The 25,612-nt window shown below is 36.9% G+C and overlaps 1 protein-coding gene across 1 annotated transcript; it reads right to left on the bottom strand.

Annotated features, from left to right (window-relative positions):
• Nucleotides 1-194: 194 nt before the first annotated feature.
• LOC107708029 (adenylate cyclase type 1-like) lies at nt 195-25,612 on the bottom strand (the record flags this gene model as incomplete). The annotated part of the gene is made up of 18 exons (XM_016512181.1): nt 195-918; nt 999-1,123; nt 2,539-2,653; nt 4,486-4,584; nt 4,718-4,864; nt 6,880-6,996; nt 8,042-8,168; nt 9,809-10,062; nt 10,213-10,302; nt 12,703-12,787; nt 12,955-13,052; nt 15,531-15,725; nt 17,281-17,436; nt 18,359-18,500; nt 18,636-18,794; nt 21,041-21,168; nt 23,596-23,707; nt 25,494-25,612. Coding segments are annotated over 18 exons (2,577 nt in total), but the record flags the coding sequence as incomplete, so codon positions are not given.

Consider the following 25,612-nt stretch of genomic DNA (forward strand, 5'->3'; position numbering starts at 1 on the left):
ATCGATATTTCATGTCCTTGGCGCTCTCTCTCTCTCTCTCTCTCTCTCTCTCTCTCTCTCTCTTTGTCTTTGTGGGAAAAACCCAACACGTGTTCTGTCGTCTCAGAAACTGCCCTGACTCAGTCTCGTACAAAATACAGCGCTGTTATAAACTAAATGTTTGGTCCTCACCACTCACAATATCAAAATTCAAAATATTCATTGCCGTGGCATCTCTTGACATTTTCAGATGCAAGATAACACATGCACACAGACGCACACTCTCACACACACGTTGGGTATGTGTCTCCTCGGCTGGTGTGAAGCTGCCTTTTGCAGTAGATCGCATGCTCCCGTTTAGGAGACCCTGATATCCTGTTGGTCGGGGAAGACTCATTGAAACACACGCATACGTGCACACGGAAAGACATACATGCTTATAATGTACTTGCGTGAAGGGGGGAGGGCCTTTCTCGGTTTGGCACGTTTGAATGTTTCTCTCCTCAGTGCAAAGACTGTCTCGTCTCTCCTCGTTTTTCATCTTACTTCCTACCTTGTGCTCGGTTTCCCTCCCTGCCTCTGATTTACTAATGCATCGATTGATCACCATAGAACCAGTCTTCTTGGCGATCACACCTCCATCTCCATGTCGACGGAAACAGAGGGCAGGTACATAATGCTGTTGTTTGGAGTGCTAACGTGCCCTACGGTGTGACTTTTCACCCCGTAGCTGCTGACAGCAGGTGCTGATCCCAGTTTGGTCCGGATGCAAGGGCTCGACCCGTGCTCGGGGCTCTTGGGTCGCATGTGCTGCCCACCTTGCACGGTTCGGCCCTCCAGAAAGTAGGTGAGCATTTGACCTTTGCCCTTCACGCTGACCTGGCCACGACACTGGAAGTGATAATAACCAGAGAGTAGGCGGAAGACGTCCTCGGTCACCTGGGATGATGAGGCAAATAATGTCAGATTTGTTTGGAGTAGCATGCTGGTTTATTAAAATGATGGTGTGTTTGTTTTACCTGTATTTTCCCCTGAACGCCAGTGCTGTCCATTCTGCTGGCGACGTTGACTGTGTTTCCCCAGATGTCGTACTGAGGCCTCCGAGCCCCGATTACGCCGGCAACCACTGGACCCACGTTGATTCCTGATCAAGGAATCAACAAAAATTATTAAGTAATCAGATTTAACGTCCCTTTATCTGTAATTTTTCCATGCAAAATAGATTCTGTTAAGAAATTTGGGGTTGGTAAGACTTTTTAAATGTACTTCAAGTCTCTTATGCTCACCAAGGCTACATTTATTTGATCAAAAATACAGTAAAAACAGTAATACTGTGAAATATTACATAATTGTTCTTGGTCTGGAGGTATCAAAAATCATTTCTACATGCAATATATATATATATATATATATATATACACACACACACACACACACAACTACTAATAAAAAACATTGTGAAATATTATTACAATTTGAAATATCTGTTTTGTATTTTAATATATATTAAAATGTAATTTATTCCTGTAATGGTAAAGCTGAATTTTCAGCATTTTCTCATGATCCTTCAGAAATCATTCTAATATGCTGATTTGCTGTTTAAGAATCGATTCATATTATTAACAAAGTAGAAAACGGTTTAATATTTTTAAAATATTTTTTTGAAAACTGCTTAATATTTCTGGGGAATCCGTGATACTTTTTAAAATAGATGAATAGAAAGTAATAGAAGTAATTATTTGAAACAGAAATCTTCTTGTAACATTATAAATGTCTTTACTCTCACTTTTGATTAATGAAATGCATCCTTGCTAAATTAAAAAATAAATAAATAAAGATTTAATTAAATAAAAACAGGCAGTGTGGCATTGAAAGAGGCCAGTAGTGTATAAAAAAAAAAACTGAAATACTAAATATAAAAATTATAATTTCATCTTATTTTTCCTGACCATGTGGCCTTGGTTACATCAGCAGAAAAAAAATGTGTTTCAGAGGTGGAGAAAGCTATTACATTTTGTCATAAGTATATTGCAAAATTCCTTCTCATAACTGCAATTTTATATTTTGCAAATGTGAATTGTCAAGCGGATTAAAAATGTAATTACAGTTTTACAGGATTGTGCCAGTTTTGTCTGCCCTTCTCATTAAAAATGATTTGTAGCAGGTGTGTTTTTCTGAGCAGCTCCCTGTGCTAAACCTTCAGTTTGCCCAAAAAATAAATAAATAAATAATAATAATCTACTCGGCAACTAGAGTCTATGAGTGCTGAAGGGATGGATATTATATTAACTGCAGCATACCACTAATGCTTTAATAGAGAGGTGTTTAAATTCATGACAGAAAGGTTTTGCATTTTGTAAAGAAGTGTGTATGTAGTGTAGCTTGTTCATGCATGTGTGTATAACTGTGTGTATGTAATCTGTTCCCTACAAAGTTACGCTCAGGACATCCTACTGGATGCGGGATGTCCGGCACAATGTCCACACTCACTGACGCATTTCCTCCACTTATACAGAAGCACACATACGGCTGACCCCTCGCTCTAACAAGGTCACTCACCAACTCGAAGCACAAAGTCATTGTAGGACTGGTAGTTGATCGCATCCAGTACGTCAAACATCTCAATGGCGAAATCAGCCACTGTGCACAGGTGCACAGAAATGGACTTCTTTACCTATTCGGGGAGAACAGAGAGAAAACAGAAAGACTTTCTTCATATACTACCACCTCTTGTTGTGAAATGACGATAATAAACAGAGTAATTTTTTGGATGATTTTAGGATCAGAATATGGGAATATTTCAGCAAAAAACACAAAGTTCTGTCATCATTTTACTCACCTGTTTGATGTTTTTGTGAAACACAAAAGAAGATATTCTGAAGAATGTTCACACTGCTCTTATTTTCCAAACAATGTAGCACAGTGACCAGGAGCTGTCAAGCTCCAAAACAGACACAAAAGCACTATAAAAGTAGTTCATTCTACATCCTTCCAAGTTTTCTTAAGTCATTTCATAGCTTTGTGTTCGAAACAGACTGTTATTGTTATTCTCTCAAAATCTTGACATCTGCTATATGAATATGAGGATGTGCAAATGGGATTTCAGGGTCACTTGCTTTTGGTATATGGAAAAGGGAAGCTGGGACATTCTGAACATCTTCTTTTGTGTTCAATTTAGGAATCCTACAGGTTTAGAGTGAGGGTAAATGAGGGTAAATACATGATTCCACAGAACAAAGAAACGCACACAGATTCGGAACAACATGAGGGTGAGTAAATGATGACAGAATTTTCATTTTCATGTTAACTATCCCTTTAATTAAGCCGTGGGCTGTGTTTATGTTAGGGTTAGGAGAAAATATCATTAGCTCATTATAAAAATAACTGAATTCAATGGAAAGTCTCCACTGTGACAGAAAAACAAACACACACGTGTGTTCGCATTTGATATTGGTTTTGCTTTGAAAGCAGTGGCAGGTTTGAGTGGTGCCATGACATGATTTTCAAGGCCAAATGCAAATACACCCAAACTGAGATTAGCTTGAAAACACACACACACACACACACACACACACACAAGTTATCTCTTAATGCTCTCACTTTTCAAGACCTTACAAGCACTATTATACACAAACGCACACACACACGCACACACACACACACACACACACACAAGTTATCTCTTAATGCTCTCACTTTTCAAGACCTTACAAGCACTATTATACACACACAAAAAACACAAACACACACACGGTCTTATTTGATTCATTTTTATTGTTTACTAATCCTTAAAATATCTAAACATCCTTAAAATAAATATACTTGAGAAACAGAATTGTGTAACTTTAGATAAAATAAAATTTGAAGTGTGTTTTAACTTTTTAAGTGTAAACCTCACTAAATCTTGTTAAATTTATACTTAAATTTAATTCAAGCTTTAAACCTATTTCAAGACACACTTTTTTTCCAGCAAGGATGCATTAAATTGGTCAAAAGGTACAGTAAAGTAATTTATAATGTATTAAAAATAAAAAATAAATAAATTGAAAAAATAAAGCTGTTCTTTTAACTTTCTATTCTGTTTCTTGAGCAGCAAATCAGCAAATTAGAATGATTTTTGAAGGATCTTGTGACACTGAAGACTGGAGTAATGATGCTGAAAATTCAGCTTTGTCATCACATAAATTACATTTTAAAATATATTAAAATCGAAAACAGTTATTTTAAATTGTAATAATATTTCACAATATTACAGATTTTTTTACTGTATTTTTGATCAAATAAATCCAGCCTCGGTAGACACAAAGGACTTAATAAATAAATAAAATAAATAAATAAAAATGACAAATCTTACCGACCCCAAACTTTAGAAAAGTGCATTCTCTAAAATCAAGCCTTTTTGCTCCTTAAATAATCTTGTTTTAAAGTCATTTAGATCATTTTACTGGAAAATAAGGCACAAATTCTGATTGAGAAAATGATTGATCTAAATCACACTCAGTGTACCTTGGATTCTGCAGTGGGGACGAGTCCGACCGCAGCCATGTAAGTACTGCCAATCGTTTTGATCTTCTCAATGTCTCTGTAGCATTCCTTATCCATCAGCTACAGACAGAGACAGAGAAAGAGAGAGAGATGGTGTGAGAGAGAAATAAATTAAGCCAAGAGTGGGATTAAGGTAACTCAGACACTGAGTCAAAACATACATATCTGGAGCTGGGAGACAATAAATTCTCACCGCATCAAAGTCGGCGATGATCTCGTTTAGCAGCCGGAGGCATTCCACACCCATGTTGTTTCCATCCAGCTCAATGTAGAAGTCATTAAAGTTGGGGATGGAGGCGAACAGGACGCCCACCTGAGAGTAGGACTGATAATACAGGTCCTGAAACAGTGAAAGAGCAGAAAGGAAAGAGCCATGAGACCCTCAGGGGACGATATCACTGATCCAGGCTGAGCTGGAAATATAACAGCAGTTAGAGAAGGTAAGCCTACGGTAATTAGTCACGACACACAACATGCATGAACTGGACAAGTTGACTTTGGTCAAAGCTAAACCTGCTAGCGATATTAAAAGGTAGAGTACACGTCCATCTAAAATCAATGATACAACTGCATCACAGTGGTTTACATAAAATAGGGCTTTTCTTGCTCTTCTGAAATAGAAGGATTTGATTTATTATTATTATTATAGACATATTGGCCACGTACACACTGCAAAGTTTTGGGAGTGACAACCGCATTTAAATACAGAAGTGACTCCCTTTAATTATCATTCTACAGTATATGTATGGAGTATAGGAGTCACTCCCAAAATTATGTTTTGGATATAACCATAGCAACAATTTGGTGTCTTATGGCTGTAAACAGGAAACATTGCACCAAAAGATTAAAGGCAGAGTAAGTGATTTTTCAAAAACACTTTAGAAAACTGATTCTGTGCATTTTTGTTTACCAAACTAATATTAGTGTTTACATGCATGTTTGATTTTAGACGGACTAATTTTTCAATAAAAAAGTAATAATTTGCCTTTTTAAATGACACATAAATGCTTTAGTCTAGCTGAAATCTAGCTGAGGTTAGGCATTTTACACTGCTATTCAAAGGTTTGGGGTCGGTAGGATCTTTGAATGTTTTTGAAAGAAATTTAATTTAATCAAAAATGAGGCAAAATCAATAATATTGTGAAATATTGTTACAAACTAAAATAAAACTTATTTAAAAAAATGTAAATAAAATACAATTTAAAACTGGCTTTTTTTAACTAAAGTTTTTTAAAACTTTGAAAAGCTGAACTTTCATCAGCCATTTCTCTAGGTTTTTTTTTTTCATTCAGAAATAATTCTAATCAAATGATCATTCTTATTATAATTTTTATAATTCTTATTATTTTCAATGTTAAAAATTGCGCTGTTTGTGCCGCTTATTTCTTTCTGGAAACTGTAATACATTTTCAGGATTTTTGGATGAAAATAAAGTTTAAAAAAAAATTGAAATAAAAGAAAGAAAGAAAGAAAGATGTAGCAAGCATAAAAATCATAACAAAACGCATAACACAAGTTTAATCACATATTTGTTGTGTTCACAAGGCTTTACAATGAAGCCCGACAGTAAGATCACAAAGCCAGATGGAGCGGCTGAGGATTTACACTACACACAATCACAATGTTATCTCATTTGCATGATCAAAACACATGCTATCATCAAAGCATCTAAGCTGACCTCTCACCGAATTGGCAGCTGGATCATAACAACATTGCCATAAAGTGGTGACTTTGGGAACTACAACAACTGAGATGTACATTATTAGACAGAATGAATTTAAAACTGACCTGGTTTTTACTTTCTTAATAAATGTATATTGTCGTATTGTGCTTATCTGTGCACATCTTTCTGAAGAAAGTGTGTATTTGTGGTTTTCTGTGTATGAAATGACATAACTACTAAAAATGAAAATTCTGTTATCATTTACTCACCCTCCCCTTGTTCCAAACCTGAGTTTCTTTCTTCTATTGAACACAAAAGAAGATATTTTGAAGAATGCTGGTAATCAAGAAGTTGATGGTAGCTAGTGACATCCATGGCTACCATCAACTTTTTGGTCAACAACATTTTTCAAAATATCTTCTTTTGTGATTCGCAGAAGAAAGTCGTGTGGATTTGGAACGACGTGAGGGTGAGTAAATGATGACAGTATTTTCATTTTTGGCCAATAATATCAAGCCACTTGACTAAATAATTATTGACTCACATCATGATGGATGAATTAAGCCCCACTCCCCACTTCACTTCATCTGAATCTGCTATTTTGCTTAGAAATGTGTCACATTATTGGAAGTTAATTGGTATCTCATGTTGTCTTTAGGGTTATTCTCTGTGATCTGTAAATGAAATCTGACCATGTTTCGCGGGTTGGACAGCAGAAAGTGTTGAGCTACATGTGCAGGCAGAAGGTTGAACAGAATCCTTTTATTGTCCAACTTCACTCTCTCCATGTCATCTCTCTCCTCCTCAGCCTGTGGACAAAACACACAAATTGACATGTTAACAATTAACTGCATACTCCTACTACAGTCACTGGAGATTTTAAATATTTAATAAAAATATTTTGTGTTTACAAAAAAATTATATTCTGAAAACAAAACATCCACTAGAGGGCACTGCTGCTGTGGAAATAGCTTGCTATCACAGTGCTGATGATGCTTACTATTTAGTATTTTCTGTAGAAAATATTCACTATTCTTCAAAAGTTTGGGGACTTTTTATAAAAGAAATTAATATTTTATTCAGCTAGGATTCATTAAGTGACAGTAAAGACATTCATAGTATGTTATAAAAGATTTCTATTTCTGATAAATGCTTTTCTTTTGAACTTCCTAATAAATTGTGGCACAGTTTCACACAAAAATATTAAGCAGCACAACTGTTTTCAACATTGATAATAATAAGAAATGTTTCTTGAACACCAAATCAGCATATTATAATGATTTCTGAAGGACCATGTGACACATTATAAAATATATTCAAATAGAAAAATATGTACATTTAAAATTACTATTATTTCACAGCACTGTTGCTACTGTATTTTTTTTTATAAAAAATTCGACCTTGGTGAGCAGAAGAGCAGGAAACGACCCCTAACTTTTCAACAGTAGTGTGTGTGTGTATGTGTGTGTGTGTGTGTGTGTTATTTTGTTGTAATTCTTTTACATTATTATTATAACTATTATTTCAGGTTAAACTCATTTCGGTCAAATTACTCTCACACTTGCCTATGGGCGATCTGTGGGCATGTGACCTGAATCTGTGGAGTTTTTTTGCATATTCTGAACTGATTTTTGGGGAACAATTCTGTTTAATGGACTATGGAATATGTTACACAGAGCTGAAATACTTAAGCTCACAAGGAGCAAAAGGATTCACAGAACTGTATGAAATCCATGTCAAGCTCACGTAGATTCTGTGTTAGCCTGTTCATATGATGCATTCTGAAACCACACACACATACACACAAAGAAACAAAAACCCCTAATGTTTGCATATACACACAGGTGCACTCACCTGGGTGGCCCAGAGGTAGTCCAGTCTGAGTTTGAGGTCCAGCTGTCTGCAGTGAAGCACTAGAGCTCCAGAAAACAACAGCATTGCCAGAACCGGGTCATAGCCATGTGTGTGAAAGAATCCACCTCTACACACACACACACACACACATATGACACCCATCAGATAATCAGATAAGAAAGGGATTCAGCCTTTTAAACGTAAAAATTTATTTAAACATTTTAAATTAATATTTCAATAATTTAATTACACATTTGCATGTTCACAGTTTTCTGATGTTGGTTAATGATGTCATTACATGCAGGTAAACAAAATATTTCATTTTTATTTATGATTACATTATTTTTACTCTCTTTTCATCAACTCACAAACCACAGTTTGGTAAACCCTGAGATAATCAAACAAACATGAACTATAAGCACTGCTATAACTTTTGTGTTTTGCTTGACTTACCCTATGGCCTTCCGATAGCCGCTGGTCTCCATGACGACAGTGTGGAGGATGTTGAGAAGGAGAAGCAGGAGGATCTTGGGTAGTGATGACACACGGAGGGACAGAGCCACAGATAGCGAAGCCATCACACATGATAAAAATACATACGGAGTGTATTTGCACACCCTGGAGCCCACGCCGGTCCCGTTGACTGTGACAATTGTCACCATGGAGACATTGGAATTCCCCTCCAGTGACCACGGTACACATTCCACCTGTGTAGGTACAGCAACACATTCAAGACAAGAACATCAGAAAGAAACTAATAAGTAAACATATTTGGAAGTTAAATAAAGGTATTTTATATATATATATATATATATATACATATATTAAATATATATTTTTTTTTATCAGTGTATATTCTATAAGCAACACCCTCAGTCATACAATTGTCACTCTCTTCTACTGTACACACACACTCACCACACACCCCTGGGTCACGGAGTACATCAGCAGCACCAGAAACCCGCACAGAACCGTTCTGATCTGCAGGGTCAGACAGTCAGGAGAGCACTGAGAACACAAAGATTTTTTTTATTAGTGTATATTCTATAAGCAACACCCTCAGTCATACAATTGTCACTCTCTTCTACTGTACACACACACTCACCACACACCCCTGGGTCACGGAGTACATCAGCAGCACCAGAAACCCGCACAGAACCGTTCTGATCTGCAGGGTCAGACAGTCAGGAGAGCACTGAGAACACAGACAAAGACAGGAGAGAGCAATCAGCAAACCTGAAGAACAAATGCACACAAACAACTAGAGTTTGACATTTTTCTGAAAAAAATTACTTCAATGATGCTAGGGTGCTGTGGGTGGTTGCTAGGTGGATCAACGTTGTTCTGGATGGTCGTTAGGTGGTGCTAGGTTGCTCTGGGTGGTTGTTATGGTGTTATGTGGCTGTTAGGTTGTACTAGGGTGTCCTGGATGGTTGTTAGGTGGTGCTTGGCTGCTCTGGGTGGTTGTTAAGGTGTTATGTGGCTGTTAGGTTGTACTAGGGTGTCCTGGATGGTTGTTAGGTGGTGCTTGGCTGCTCTGGGTGGTTGTTAAGGTGTTATGTGGCTGTTAGGTTGTACTAGGGTGTCCTGGATGGTTGTTAGGTGGAGCTTGGTTGCTCTGGGTGGTTGTAAAGGTGTTGCTATGTGGCTGCTAGGTGGCACTATGGTCTTCTGGATGGTTGTTAGGTGGTGCTTGGTTGCTCTGGGTGGTTGTTAAGGTGTTGCTATGTGTTAGGTGGTGCTACAGTGTTCTGGATGGTTTTTAACCCTATGGCCTTCCGATAGCCGCTGGTCTCCATGACGACAGTGTGGAGGATGTTGGGAAGGAGAAGCAGGAGGATCTTGGGTAGTGATGACACACGGAGGTACAGAGCCACAGATAGCGAAGCCATCACACATGATAAAAATACATACGGAGTGTATTTGCACACCCTGGAGCCCACGCCGGTCCCGTTGACTGTGACAATTGTCACCATGGAGACATTGGAATTCCCCTCCAGTGACCACGGTACACATTCCACCTGTGTAGGTACAGCAACACATTCAAGACAAGAACATCAGAAAGAAACTAATAAGTAAACATATTTGGAAGTTAAATAAAGGTATTTTATATATATATATATATATATATATATATATATATAAATAAAATACCTTATGCACACACTCACCACACACCCCTGGGTCACGGAGTACATCAGCAGCACCAGAAACCCACACAGAACCGTTCTGATCTGCAGGGTCAGACAGTCAGGAGAGCACTGAGAACACAGACAAAGACAGGAGAGAGCAATCAGCAAACCTGAAGAACAAATGCACACAAACAACTAGAGTTTGACATTTTTCTGAAAAAAATTACTTCAATGATGCTAGGGTGCTGTGGGTGGTTGCTAGGTGGATCAACGTTGTTCTGGATGGTCGTTAGGTGGTGCTAGGTTGCTCTGGGTGGTTGTTATGGTGTTATGTGGCTGTTAGGTTGTACTAGGGTGTCCTGGATGGTTGTTAGGTGGTGCTTGGCTGCTCTGGGTGGTTGTTAAGGTGTTATGTGGCTGTTAGGTTGTACTAGGGTGTCCTGGATGGTTGTTAGGTGGAGCTTGGTTGCTCTGGGTGGTTGTAAAGGTGTTGCTATGTGGCTGCTAGGTGGCACTATGGTCTTCTGGATGGTTGTTAGGTGGTGCTTGGTTGCTCTGGGTGGTTGTTAAGGTGTTGCTATGTGTTAGGTGGTGCTACAGTGTTCTGGATGGTTTTTAGGTGATGCTATCTTGCTCTAGGTGGTTGTTAAGGTGTTACGTGGCTGTTAGGTGGTGCTTGGCTGCTCTGGGTGATTGTTGAGGTGTTGCTATGTGTCTGCTAGGTGGTGTTCTGGATGGTTGTTAGGTGGTGCTGGGTTGCCCTGGGTGATTGTTAGGTGATGGCAGGGTGTTCTGAGTGGTTGCTAGGTGGTGCTAGGGCGTTCTGGGTGGTAGCTAGTTGGTGCCAGAAGGTTATGGATGGTTGCTTGGTGTTGTCATGTGGTTGCTTAGATGTTCTGCTTAGATGTTACTGCAGGTGATGGCAGGCCAATCTAGTAGGTGGTTTCTAAGGTGTTGCTAGTATGGTTTGTAGGAGGTGCTAGGGTGCTCTTGGTGATTGTTAGGTTGATGCTCTGTTTACTGCAAAGTTTCTACAGTGTTGTTCTGGATTGTTGCTAGGTGGTGCTAAGGTGTTCTGGGTGGTTGCTGGAGTGTTGCTATTTTGCTGCTTATCATGCTGAGAAGTTGTTAGGTGATGGCAGGGCTCTCTGGGTGGATACTAGGTGCCACTGTGGTGTTCTGAGTAGTTGCTAGATAGCTGCTAGTTGCTAGTTTATTTGTAGGGTGTTCTGGATGGTTGCTAGGTGGTACTAGGTGGGAGGTTGCTAAGCTATTGTTATGTGGCTGCTGAGTTGTTAGGTGATGGCAGGGCATTCTGGGTGGTTACTAGATGGCACTAGGGAGTTATAGGTGGTTACTAGGGTATTTGTAGGGTGTTGGGGATGTTTTTAGGTGGTGCTAGGGTGCTCTGAGTGGTTGCAGGGTGTTGCTAAGGTGTTCTGGATGGTTCTGTTCAGAGAAGTTTCAATGTTCTGGATGTTTGCTAGAGTACTCTGGTACCTCTTTTCCACAGGGGCTGGTGCCAGAGCTGGAACCGGTGTTTGGCCAAGACTTGGCCAAGAACCGGCTCATGTTTCCACTGGCAGGGAGCAGAACCCTCTATGTCACCAATCTGTGACCGGAATCGCTTGTTATCTCTTGCGGAAGAAGAGATCTCTTCTGCTGACCACTGCTGAACTGACATATTTAATTGTTGTTGTTAATGTTGTTAATTTACCTGAACTCCGACGGCTTTTAAATATAGGCTTGTGCGAGTTTATTTGAGCAAACCGATCGGTGTATGGCATCAAAGTACCAAGAGAACAATTCAAAAGCATAAAGACTCATATGCTCTCCAATTGCTCTCGCAGTACTTTGATTTCATATGCCGATCGGTCTGTGCAGTGCTGAAGCATCACGAACAAGCCTAATGGCTCCTTTCAAACTGTGGTCTGTAGTAAAAGCTCTGCTTACTGACGTCATAGATTCCCTTGTTTGAGACCAGCAAGGTTCCGGGTCCGGTTCAGAACCAGGATCTGGGACCCAGCCCAGGATTTTTTTTTTTTGAGTGAAAAAGCGCTGCCCGGTTCCCAATTAGGCTCCGGCACCAGACCCGGTAGAAAAGCAGTATGTCTCTATAAGCAGTCTCTAGTTTAGTTTTTCTAGGATGTTCTGGATGATTGATAGGTGGTGCTAGAGTGCCCTGGATGGATACTGGGGTGTTGCTATGTGGTTGCTGTTATATTCTGGGTGGTTGCTTACTGGCCCAAGTTAAAAAAAAAAATTTAAAAAAAAGACAATTCCAGTAAATTTTGTCCTTGTTTTTTTTTTTTTTTGGGTCCCCATGAGGAAACAAGCTTATAAATCATACGGAATTATCTTTTTTGAAAATCTAAAAATGCAGAAACTTTTGTATGAGGGGTAGGGTTGGGGTAAGGGGATAGAAAATATAATTTGTACAGTATAAAAATCATTACGTCTATGGAGAGTCCACAAAAAACATGGAAACTAGTGTGTGTGTGTGTGTGTGTGTGTGTGTGTGTGTGTTACCTGCACATGAGTGATGTGAAGGTACATCACACTTGCCATGTGGAAACACAAACAGAGAACCAGCAGAATCACAACCAGAAAACCTCTGCAGCAAGAGAAAGAGAGAGAGAAAGAGAGAGGATGTTATAAACGTGTGTTGTGTGATGCAGTTACCTGAGCATGTAAAATGATCAATTTAGTGTGCCTGGCAAAAAAATGAAAAAAAGGTGTGTTATGTTGATATGTCAGATATTGTGTTTGTGATTTACATACTGAGGAATGATGAGAAAATAGACCACTGCAAAAAATGAAGTGAGGACAAGCGAGATAACCACCGCACTGATGAAGGCATCGTCATACACTTGCTGATACTGTGTGACAGAGAGAGACAGAGACAATTTGATAGGTTGTAGCAATCAGTTTTTCTACAGTATGTGTGTAAAGCTGTTTCTTTAGCTACTGTATGGGCATGTTTAGCTACTGTATGGGCATCCTAAAACATGTTTTTCCATCACCATCTGCACGAATGTCATTTCCATCATATTTAAAATCACCATTTATTTTGTGATGAAATGACAATGATGGAAAGGTTTTGTTTTTTTTAAATAAAAGGGTGACTCTTTTGTCTTGCTATGGCTAATTTTACAACTAGCATTTTACGCATCCTAAACACACACAATTAAATAAAATTTCCAAATATTTTTTTTCCACAAAATTTGACAAAATTACAGCTTGATTGAAAATAAAAACACTATGAAAAATATTCTGTTCTGTTCAAATGATATTAATACATTTTCTTAGTTTTCATTACATCTTATATTTCATTTGTGCTCTTCACCAACACTCTGTTGTCTCCTTGGTAACAAATAACACTTTTTTGTTGGCTGTGATGAAAATGATGCCACACTTGAGGGACAGTTTGAGTAAAAATAAATAATTTTCAAACAATGAGTTGTTAAATATATATATTAATTTCACTCTGAGTTATATTATCAGAATTTTTTTTAATGTAATAATATTTTAAAAACATATTTATATTTTAATACTGAAAGCCTGGGACATGAGAAAAACTATTAAATTTACAGGCATTTTTAATAAATAAAAGAAAAGTATTAAAACATTTAAATAGTTCAATTCTGATAAAAATCAATAAATAAATGTGCCCAAAGTTGAAGAAACACCTGTGTATTCATGTAAACATATGCTTTGTTGTATCTCTTGTAAGTGTCACAAGTAACATGTATTAGTCTCATTCCAGTGCAGCCTGCAGGAGATCAATGCAACACACTGCTTTCTGCGTAAGCTTCATTAGAGTATAAAAACCAGCATCCCCCTCATCATAAGAGCCAGATGAAATGTCATTATACTCCCAGAGAGAGTGGGGAAAGCCACTGTGCTCCAGCACGCACGAGTGTGTGTGTGTGTGTGTGTGAGAGAGAGAATATATGTCGTGAGTCTGACAGATTTTCCCAAATCATTACTGTTGCCCCCATTCTGTTAGGGTGGGCGGACGTCTTACATCAATCGAAGATGGGAGGGATCGGAGAGGACTGAATATAGGCAAAGAAATAGAGAACAGAGCAATGGAGAGAGCTAGTGAGAAAGGAGAGAGCGAGAGAGATGAGGGGGAGAGAGGATGTTGAAAGTGAGGAGACAGGGAGTCACGAAGCACAACAGAACAATGTGGGGGATGCGGCATGTGTGTCTTGAGGAAATTCTTCACTCCATCTCTCTCACATTTCGCCAAGTCATTACTGCCAGTTCCCTGGATCAGTTACTGCTGTTACTACACCGGGGCACATTGTCACACTTTTCACTTTGGTGAATATTTCCTAGGCTAAGTTTATTTTGTTCAAGTCTGTTTCTGCATAGACATACACCACCATTCAAAAGTTTGAGGTCAGTACGATTTTATTTTTTAAGAAATCGATACTTTTATTCAGAAAGGAGTGTTAAGTAGATCAAAAGTGACAGTAAAGACATTTATAGTGTTACAAAAGATTTCTAATTCAAATAAATCCTGTTCATTCAGCAAAGAATCCTAAAAATGTATCACGGTGTCCACAAAAATATGAAGCAGCACAACTGTTTTCAACATTGATAATAATAAATGTTTCTTAAATATTTAATATTGTTAAAACTGCAATAATAATTCACAATGTTTTTTACTGTATTTTTGTTCAAATAAATGCAGGCTTGGTTAGCATAAGAGACTTCGTTAAAAAATAAAAAAATAAAATCCTACAGACTCCAAAATTTTCAATGGTAGTTTACCGTAAAGTCTTAGCTTTTGATACGGTTCATTTTGATACAGTTGGCCAATAGCGGGCCATGTTGTCACACTATATGGTGTAAGTTGACACAATTCAACTTGCCATTAAACACTGTATTTTTTACTTTTCTGCGGTATTTAAACGGTAAAACACTTGAAAAACAAAACAAAAAAGATACAAATTCATGGCACATCAAAAATGTAAAAGGTAACTTTACTTTAAAAATACCAAACCATTGTTTTGGCCAACAAACATTGTATTTAAAAATTATTTCGATAGATTTATAAAATTTAAAACACATGTGACTATTTGCCCCAACCAGACATTTATTTAAAAAAATTACATTAAAATCTGGGGGCCAGATTTATGTCTATGTGGTTTTATGGTGATTACTCATTTACCCACCCAGCAGCTATAGCACAAAAATGATGATATAGTATGTTTGTTTAGAGTCAGAATCTAAAAAATCATTCTATTTTAAGAGGTTCAAACCCACTCTGTGAAAACTGCCCCCATGTGACAACTAGTCCTGCTCTTACCTACATGTTTACCCATCGTGCATCTGTGTGTACTCACTCTCTGCTCTCTCTCTCTGCTCCTGTATGTGAGGGTAATGTAGTTGAGGTCTGCTGTCTCAGACTCCGTCTGTCGTGCTTCTATCAGACGGCCGATGTAACGGTTCACTCTGGTCCCGGGAGAGTTCTGCACCATGCCTGCCGAAAATGACGTCCGATTCTGCAGCTTCTCGGAAGTTGTTCGCAGCGCTCGTCTCTAAAAAACCCAGGGAAAATTTCCATTTCCAATTCCACTATAGCAGATTCCAAATTTGAAAATTCAAGTTTATATACAAATAAATTTCAGTACATAACAGATGGGTGTTCAACACATCTCAGCATATTTTCTCACACATGCAATGGTGATAAGATGTTTAATTATGCACTGATACAAGTCAAAACACACACACAGAGAGAGTCAGACATGATGAGAACAGTAAATCTGCAGTGGTGACTGGATCTGTGTGCAATCATCCACTCATCTGAAGGAGTGGCATTAGAAAGCGGACTGGATTAAAACAGTGAATGTGATTTGTGTGGGCGTGAAAAGTGATTTAGGGTGATTTTGGGATCTTGGATTAACAAGTATTGGAGGATTGTGAAAAAAACAGCAATCACCATATATCAGCAGCAATGGAACTTTTTACTGATTGACTAGTTGTGACATCGTGACACAGTGATGTCATACCTCATGAATATTAATTAGGTTATCAATATTTGTGAGCCACCTTTGTAAAGGTGGTTCTTGTGCAGATACACTTGACTACATCATTGCAGGCCTCTCTGATTGCCAGTTTAATTCAACATCAGACCAGGATTTCGCTCGATCAAATATTATTAGCACATTTTACTGTAATTTTACATCATAAACACATTTATCTTAATCCGTAACAGGATTGGCATTTTTTATTTTTTTTTGTGGCCGGGTTTTATGTCCAAATCTGTTTCTGTTTGGACATAAAATAAAACCCAATCATTTTTTAAATCTCATGTCAATGAGGTTTTCAATGCCGGGTTTAAATATATACTTAAATGTAAAAAAATTTTAGGCTACTTAATATTCATTAGTATTTTGTTGTACTATATAAGTAAATATAAGTTCAGCCAATCTCCTTACACAGTCATTTGTATGAATAAACTATCATTTTCATTCCTTTTGTTGTTTTGTTGATGCAGGGATTTTGTGGGTCAGTGGGTAGATGCTCGGTTCAGACATTTTTAAATAGTTAACTCTTTGAAATAATATCAGATGTTAAAACTGCAAGGCTGGAATACATTACATGACTTTTAAAATCAAAACTTCTAAAAGCTTTTAAAACACTAGACATCATACACTTCCGTAGTTCCGAACAGAACAAACTCACACAGAAACATGCGCCTTGTTGCTAGGAGACACATGACAAATGAAAACAACGTGTTCGAAAACTGGCTCAAAATATCAAAAATGTTTGATATCCTCTGACAGAGTCTGTGACTATCATACGCTACATGATTTCTGTGGAATCTGTCAATACTGACTGCCCAAAATCTGCAGACTGGCTTTGACTTTCGACAACTGGTGTCGACTCATCCGAGGTAAAAATTTGGGCAAAAGTTGTGTAGTGTATTCCTACTACTGGAACTATTTAAACTAACTATAAAACTTACTATAAAACTATTTAATATCAGTCGACTATGTTTAGTTGATGTGAAAAAGTGGCGTGCCACCCCTGGTCCTCCTTGTTCCATCGCAATGTATAACATAAAGATGGACATATGCACTAATCACGCACCTTGTCATCATCCTCACAGGTCATGACGTTGGAGAAAGGGATCTCAGCCTTGAACATCTTTCTGCAGTGCATGAGCTGCACCAGAAGGTAACACACTGTCTTAAACTTCATCCTTTTCGCTGGCTTTATGTCTGATAGGATCAGCCCAGGAAAAATCTGCAGAGAGAGAAAAAAGAGAGGGGGTGGGAAGAAATGTGAAATGAGGAAAGAGAAAAGATGAACTGAATGTGTGAAAATGGCCACGGTGACTGAAGAAGTTAAAAAATATGAAGAAGACGCCTCTAATCAATTTGTAAAGAACTCCAGATGGACTAGGATGTTTGTAAAGCTTTTGATTATGCATGTATGGATCATTTTATTGCACTGTACTCATCTCTCAGATCGGGAAGATACAGCTGAGAAACTCAAACGTTTAACAGAAACAAACATCTTAGAGAGAATTGTGTATAAACTACCGTTTAAACGTTCGGGGTCGGTAAGATTTTTTTATGTTTTTCTGAGAAGTCTCTTATACTCACCAAGGCTGCATTTATTTGATTAAAAAATGCAGCAAAATTGTGAAATATTATTACAATTTAAAATATCTATTTTTATAGATATTTTTATCGATATTTTAATGTTTAATACTTTAAAAATGTAATTTATTCCTGTGATGCAACACTGAATTTTCAGCATCATTACTCCAGTCTTCAGTGTCACATGATCCTTCAGAAATCATTCTAATATGCTGATTTGCTGCTCAAGAAACATTATTATTATTATCAATGTTAAATACAGTTGTGCTGCTTATTATTTTTGTGAAAACCATGATACATTTTTCAGGATTCTTTGATGAATAGTAAGGTTCAACGTTCAAAACAAATTTTGTTTGTTCAATTACATGCTGAGAACGTAATACCTCCCTAGTACTATTATAGCAATAAAAATAGCAACAAGAACAATAAGCAAATGGTTCATGGCTGTAATGTAAATATAGTCCATCGGCTATTTAAATGTCCCACTTCCTGTTTCAACAGGAAATATGTGCTTTATCAGTGTGGTTTCATGTGTCTATGGCGTGATGATGATGTGTTTGTACCTTGCGTCTGTGTGAGGGCACGATGAAGAACGTCTCGATGGCGTGTTTGCTGAGGAAAGAGTGTCTCTCGTGGCCGAATCCCGGCTCCACCTCATAATCTCCATTCAGACATTCCAGCGTTGCTCTGGTGATATGAACCTTCCTGTTGCGGGAGGGGCAAATGATCACACTCTCACCTTTCTGCTCATATAGTCCTTGCTATATGAAGGTTGCGTGACGGTTGGGAAGAAATGGCATAAATGTCTGAATATGTTGTTAAATGTGGTGCTTGACTGACCCAGGCAGTCCTCCTGCCTCCATCATGTTGGCCAGTGTCACGTCATTGGACCAGACGTCATACTGCCACTTGCGGAGCCCGAGAACCCCGCACAGCACACGGCCCGTGTGCAAACCCACACGCATGTTCAGGTCCACCTCAGTAGCCTCTGCAACAGACCTGATTATATACATATATTCACAAAAAAGGTAAACGTTATCGATACATGAGTGGTCTTTATACTGACACTTACAGGTGTGGATGAAGCATAATAAAAAAAGTTTTCGATTACAGATTCAAGTGCAAAATTAAAAAAATTAATAAATAAATACAAATTTACAGTTTTAATTTACAAGAAAATGTGAAAATATCAGGAAATTGTAATTCCAAACCAGGGAACTGGAAATGTTATTGAAATAGTGACATTTTAGTTATAATTTTAGTTATAATCTGCTGTAAAATATCTTATTGTCTAAATATTACTTAAAAATAAAATTTGCTTGTAAATTATAGTGATGTCCAAATTGTGAACAAACGGCTCTCTTTTTAAAATGTTTTTTGATTGTTTACTTTTTATTAATTTGTTAGACCTGTTCACAAACCATTGTAAATCATTCACTAGCAGATCAAAAGATTAACTGATTTGAACAGTTTTTTTTTAAAAATTGCAATGAAACCAAAGTAGCAACATATATTTTCTTCCATACTGTGACATGAAAAATAAAAAAGGTAATTGCGACTTTTTATCTCACAATTCTGACTTTTTTTCTCATAATTGCGTGATACAAACTTGCAATTCTGAATTGCATGATATAAACATATAAGCAATTGTGAGACATAAAGTCGCAATTCTGAGAAATAAAGTCAGAACTTCGAGATATAAACTCACAATTCACGCAATTCTGACTTTATAACTCGCAATTGCATGTTATAAAGTCAGAATTGCAATTCTGAGAAAAAAAAATTCTGACTTTATAACTCGCAATTCTTACTTTATAACTCGCAATTGTGAGTTTATATCTCGCAATTCTGACTTTATATCTCGCAATTCTTACTTTATATCTTGCAATTCTGACTTATATCTCCCAATTCTTACTTTATATCTCGCAATTGTGAGTTTATATCTCGCAATTCTGACTTTATAACTCGCAATTGCGAGTTTATATCTCATAATTCTGTGAAAAAAAGTCAGAATTGTGAGATAAAAAGTATAACAATAACAATATCACAATAACCTTTTTTTTTATTTTTATTCAGTGGCGGAAACGGGCTTCCATGAAATGGATTATCAAAAAGTTAAAAATGTAGGTTGGGACTTGGTTATGTCCATCAATTGTTTGGATGAGGGTTATTATAACTAAAAATAAAAATAAAACTATGTAAAACATTCTCACTACTTAAAATAAAACATTAACTGAAATAAAATAAAATAATTTAAAAATTATTATATTTATTTCAGAATTTTCTATTTAGTTTAACTTGTACTAAACTAGCACTAGTACTAGTGTACTAAAATAAATAAACAATAACTATACATTTTAAGTAAAAATTTATAAAAAAAAAATTATTAAAAAAAAAAATTTATATAGATATTAAAATTAAAACACACAAAATACAAAAACTTTAATTAAAATGAAAATTAAAATTAAACAAAAAAAATCATAAAAAACTATAATAGTATCTGATACTAAAATAACACTAAATGATTGAAGATGTCCAGCAATGTCACCAGAAATAAATTTGTCGTATCACCAGAAGATTGAGTTAAAAATCAAGAGGTCAAAACAAATAAAAAAAAATGAAACATGCATGGAGGAATCATAAACAATAAGTTCTACAACAAATAGATCTTAAATGGATTTTAAATCAGCAAGTGGCATAATCACCATAACAAACAACAAGAAAGGTCCTAGAAAAAAAATCATTGTTGAAAACGTGTGGGAACCCTGAACGCTATATATTTCCATCTAGAAAACTAGAGTCATGTTTCTTGCCTCTTTTCAAAAGCTCCTTATTCTCTCCTCATCCCTTACTATAATGCCGGATCTGATGATTGAAGAGAGTGAGAGAGCTTTGGCTGGAGGAATTTCTTCTCTGCTTGCTACCAGCACAAAGCAGGAGATCTACACTAATGTGAGACAGAAAGTGTGTGTGTGTGTGTGTGTGTGTGTGTGCATATCCTAGCACCTGTGTGAGGTGATAAGAGACTGCAGCAGTGAAAGCCGCCATTAGAATTCAGAGCAGAGAAATGAATATAGTAGAGCAGGTCTTATACACACACACACACACATTCCCACACAAATAAAATCACTATATAGCTTTCAAATACAGTCTGTCAGATGATCGTAGCTGCTGCTGCTGCTGGCTGGCTGGCCGGCTCAGTGACTGCTGTTAAAACAAAATGAGATTTGGCCACAAACACTCACGTGATGGTGTCGATCATGTCCAGACCCATCTCCACACAGCAGTGAGCGTGGTCCGCTTTGGGCTGGGTCAGGCCGGACACACAGTAATAACAGTCTCCCAAGATCTTAATCCTCCTGCAATGGTTTTCCTGCCAATCAGATACACAAAAGCACAATTAATGGGAGGTGGAGTTGAAAGCGAGTCTGATGATTAATAACACGTATCTACCAGGTTATACAGAATCTGATTTCTTACATATTTACACAATTTAAGAGTGAATGAATGAAAGAATGATTATGGTACTGCTGGAACAAACTATTAGGAATTTTACAGTTAAATGAGCAGATGAGAGTTTTAGAAATACCATACTGTTTTTGTGCTTGTCACTTTATGTGGAACTTGCATTAAGTCTAACAGACATATTTTTCGATCACAAAATGGATACAAGCCTATAGCAAAATCTTGTTTGAATAGTGAATTTTCAATGTTTTTCTGTTGATTTCAACGCACTGCGAAAAAAATAAATAAAAATAAATAAATAAAAATCAGCACCGCTGTGAAAATGGTCACTGAAATAAATATGACTTGCTTATGTAATTTAACTTTAAACCAAACTTTCTGCACTTTTAAAATAAAATGTTAATGTTTGGGGTCAGTAAGATTTTATTTTTTAAATGAAATACATTTATTATAAATACAAGAATTCCTTAAATTAATAAAAATTGGCAGTAAAGACATTTATTATCAAGATTAGACCCTCCACATTGATTCAACAGAACAATAAGACACTTTAGACTAAAGAGAGCAAAACAAACAGAAAGACAGAAAAGAAGAAACTCAACAGATCGATTGCTCTATTTCATTAGAAATGCACCATCTGGCACCACAGGCAGGAGGAGACTGTGGGAAACCCCCTGTCAAAGCACACACACACACACATACACCATCTGTGCCATTCACTTCCAACTGTTGTCTGAATTTCAAACTAATGTCAAACTTGAAAAAAAGTTTTAGTTTTTTGTGACAGAGAGCTGCATTTCTCAAAAAGCCTTACTTTTCTCTGGAAAAGATTGTATTTAGCCTAGATTTACGCTTGCTGACTTGGGGATACAGAAGGACAAAGTTAGCCGTGAAAGTGTTTTGTAACATTATACTGTAAATGTCTTTACTGTCACATGAACAGTAGTGTATGCAAATTCATGTTGAATTTTTCTCAGTCAGAAGTCTTTAGTCCACTGTGATTTTTATGATGCTATCCACCTTTTTCTTCAACGCAGAAGTAAGCCTATGGGCAAGACTTCTGGTTCATTAGCCACTATAGGGAAATAACGAGAAGAATAACAACATGCAGTAAACAGTAAAACTGTTTGCACTACAAACCAGTGTGTTCATAATTAAGATGATACATTAAAATAATATGGTAAGACACACCAATTTTCAATATCAAGCAGCAAAAGGAGCATCTGTGCCATTCACTTCCAACTGTTGTCTGAATTTCAAACTAATGTCAAACTTGAAAAAAAGTTTTAGTTTTTTGTGACAGAGAGCTGCATTTCTCAAAAAGCCTTACTTTTCTCTGGAAAAGATTGTATTTAGCCTAGATTTACGCTTGCTGACTTGGGGATACAGAAGGACAAAGTTAGCCGTGAAAGTGTTAGAAGAAAGGAAAATTACGAAAGCAAAAATTTGAAGCCAATCTGCTTTTATCTCTTTCTAATACACAAGAAACCACAGGTTTACTTATTGGAGGATTGATAATTACAATCCACGACAAAGATCCAAATAATGCAAAAGCCTAGTAAAAGCTGCAGTTGTAATTTGCAGTTATTCAACATCAAAGACGCTCATATAGGATCTCAGACAGCACCTTTGAAAAGTGCAAACACAATCACAGCTGTCAGGATGGTAATTTAGCATTTACTGTCAGGGGCTACTGAAATATTTACTAGTGTTTGCTAAGACAAGTATCTCTATTACTATTGTTAGGGATCAGAACAAACTCTTAAGCTTTTATTAAAATTCTGTGAATAATCTGTCTTGCACCATTTGTTCTGTGAACATTATCACTTCAAATTATGCAGTTTGTTCAGGACAAGGTTTGCTAACATTTTTGAAAGTGATCAAACTTATTATTTGTATGTGGTGAACAGTAAAATGGATCGAGAGACTAACAATGAAGGTACGTTTTGCAAGTGCATTCACCACTCACATTTTCTTTATGAAAAAGAAAAATATAAATATATAATCTATAATATAATTTAAAAAATAGCTGGACGCAGATGAGACTGGAAGCCAGACCCATAGAATTTACAAATGGCCGTGGCCATTTTTACGGGAAGAAAAAGGTGGATAGGATAATACTGTTTCCAACTCAAACGCTTTCCCTCTCCCGCAGTGCACAGAGGGACTCTATGAGAAGCTGAGGCCACTAATGGGGATTATAATTATAATGCTGATTAGCATATTGCAGACTGTGAGCAATCATATAAGTTTGCCCACTGACTCAAGCCTTATGATAGGATTTTTGCTCCCCTGTCCTTTCTCTCAACACATACATGTCAATAGCATTACTTACAGTAGCAAGCTCATCAAACTTCCCAAAGAGCTCGTTCAGCAGTTTGACCAGCTCCTGGGCCGTGCACTGTGAAGCTAAACTGGTAAAGCCCACAATGTCTGCAAACAGGATGCTGCACAGAACGAGAGGACAACAGGTTATGATGATTCTCACGAGGCCTTACACTGAGGAGTCAAGGTTTGGTTGATTACTATAGTCCAATTAACCAATCAGCACTATATCATTCAATTATCATGTTGGTAGTGTTATTATTGTTAATAAAGACTATATAAAAATGCAATGAAACAGAAGTAGCGACAGATCTTTTACACTGTATTGTGATGAACATTCAAGTGAAACAGATTCTCGAAAAAATGTACAGTAGGGCGACAACTTGGTTCTATCGATTGTTAGTTGATTGGATGGAGGCAGATCTGAATGAGAGCTTCCAGTCGACTGTAAGAAAAGGGTGGAGTTTAAGCAGACAAATGATTGGAGAAGTCGGTATACATGGTAAAAAATGATTTTAAAATAAAAATGAAGTTGTAAAATAAAACAGATTATTGGAGGAGGTTTTAGAAGAAAGTACTATTTCAGTCTTTCAAACTTTTGTTTACTTCAGTGTGTTACATGCCATTTCTTAGAAATTATTTATGAAATTTACTAGCAATTTCTGAGTGAAAATAACTTTCTACATCATTTTTTTTAGTGTACACCACCAGAAAAAAGTATGTTATTTTACCTGAAGATCGAATTGACATTTTGATAAAAAATTAAAAAGTCGAAAAGAAAAAAAACAGAAGACCAATAACATGAATTTAGAAAATAAAATGAATTTCAATTTTACGCTGAATTCAACTAAATTAAAGAAGATCGAATTGACATTTTGATAAAAAATTAAAAAGTCGAAAAGAAAAAAAACAGAAGAAAGACCAATAACATGAATTTAGAAAATAAAATGAATTTCAATTTTACGCTGAATTCAACTAAATTAAAATTTTAAATGACCACAAATTATTTTTAGTTTTACACTAAGATTACTTATTACAGAATATGAAGATCTTTATAACCCGCCTTCTTTAACATAAAAATGTAATGCTGCGATTTAAATAACATCTAAATAAAATTAAACTATGACACAACTAAAACTAAAACTAACAACCACTAACCAACTAAACTGAAAGGACAAACTCAAAATAATCTTGAAAAAAAATTAAAATCTAAATTAAAAACTATAATAATAAACCACTGGCTCCAGCGTCATTAGTTACATAGCTTTTCTGACTCAGGTTATGGACTCAATAAAACCTATATCTCAAAACTAAGCAAACACGGCAGATGAATGAGAGTACAAACATATAGCTTTTATAGAGCTCATAGATACAGCCCACTCTTCATGTTTGATCTGGAGCTGGGCCTGGATTAACCTCATCTTTTAGACAGTCAGTTAGTCATGGAAAAGTTACTTTTATGCATCATCTTTCACTCACCAATCTCTTGGCTGGAACAGGTCTTTGAGATGGCATATGTGTATATGTGTGTATGTGCTATTGTGTTAATATGCCCCCCAGCACTGCCTTGTTCCATCTCTCACTCTCCATCTCGCCGCGTGTGTGGGCAGTGTGGGTTAATTGAGCAGCTCTTGAGTTGTGTGCGCCGTACACGCTGTGCAAGCTTTGGTTGGCAGCCAGACTCAGGAACTTAGACGACTGCGCGTGAGTGGAGAGTTGTTGACTCTTATTGACTCACTGATTCAGTATTCGCAATCACAATTTAAGTACAATGGAACTGACACTGACTGTCTAGTCTGGAAAATACTATGAACGTAGTGCTCTCACCTCTCATTCATTGAACAAGTGTGGGTTTTCAGCATGAATGGCTTGATTGTTGAAAAACACTCTCTCTCGTTCTTTCTGTACCTGACATTGTCATGTCGTTGGATGTATATCTTATGGAAGATTCTTTCTGGTGGATTCAGGAAGTCCTCCTTCATCTCCATGGCAACATTTCTGGGCAGCAGGCTCATTAGAAGGCGTTC

Source organism: Sinocyclocheilus rhinocerous, unplaced genomic scaffold (genome assembly GCF_001515625.1).
Source record: "Sinocyclocheilus rhinocerous isolate Xijiao unplaced genomic scaffold, SAMN03320098_v1.1 scaffold11314, whole genome shotgun sequence".
Classification (NCBI taxonomy): Eukaryota; Metazoa; Chordata; class Actinopteri; order Cypriniformes; family Cyprinidae; genus Sinocyclocheilus; species Sinocyclocheilus rhinocerous.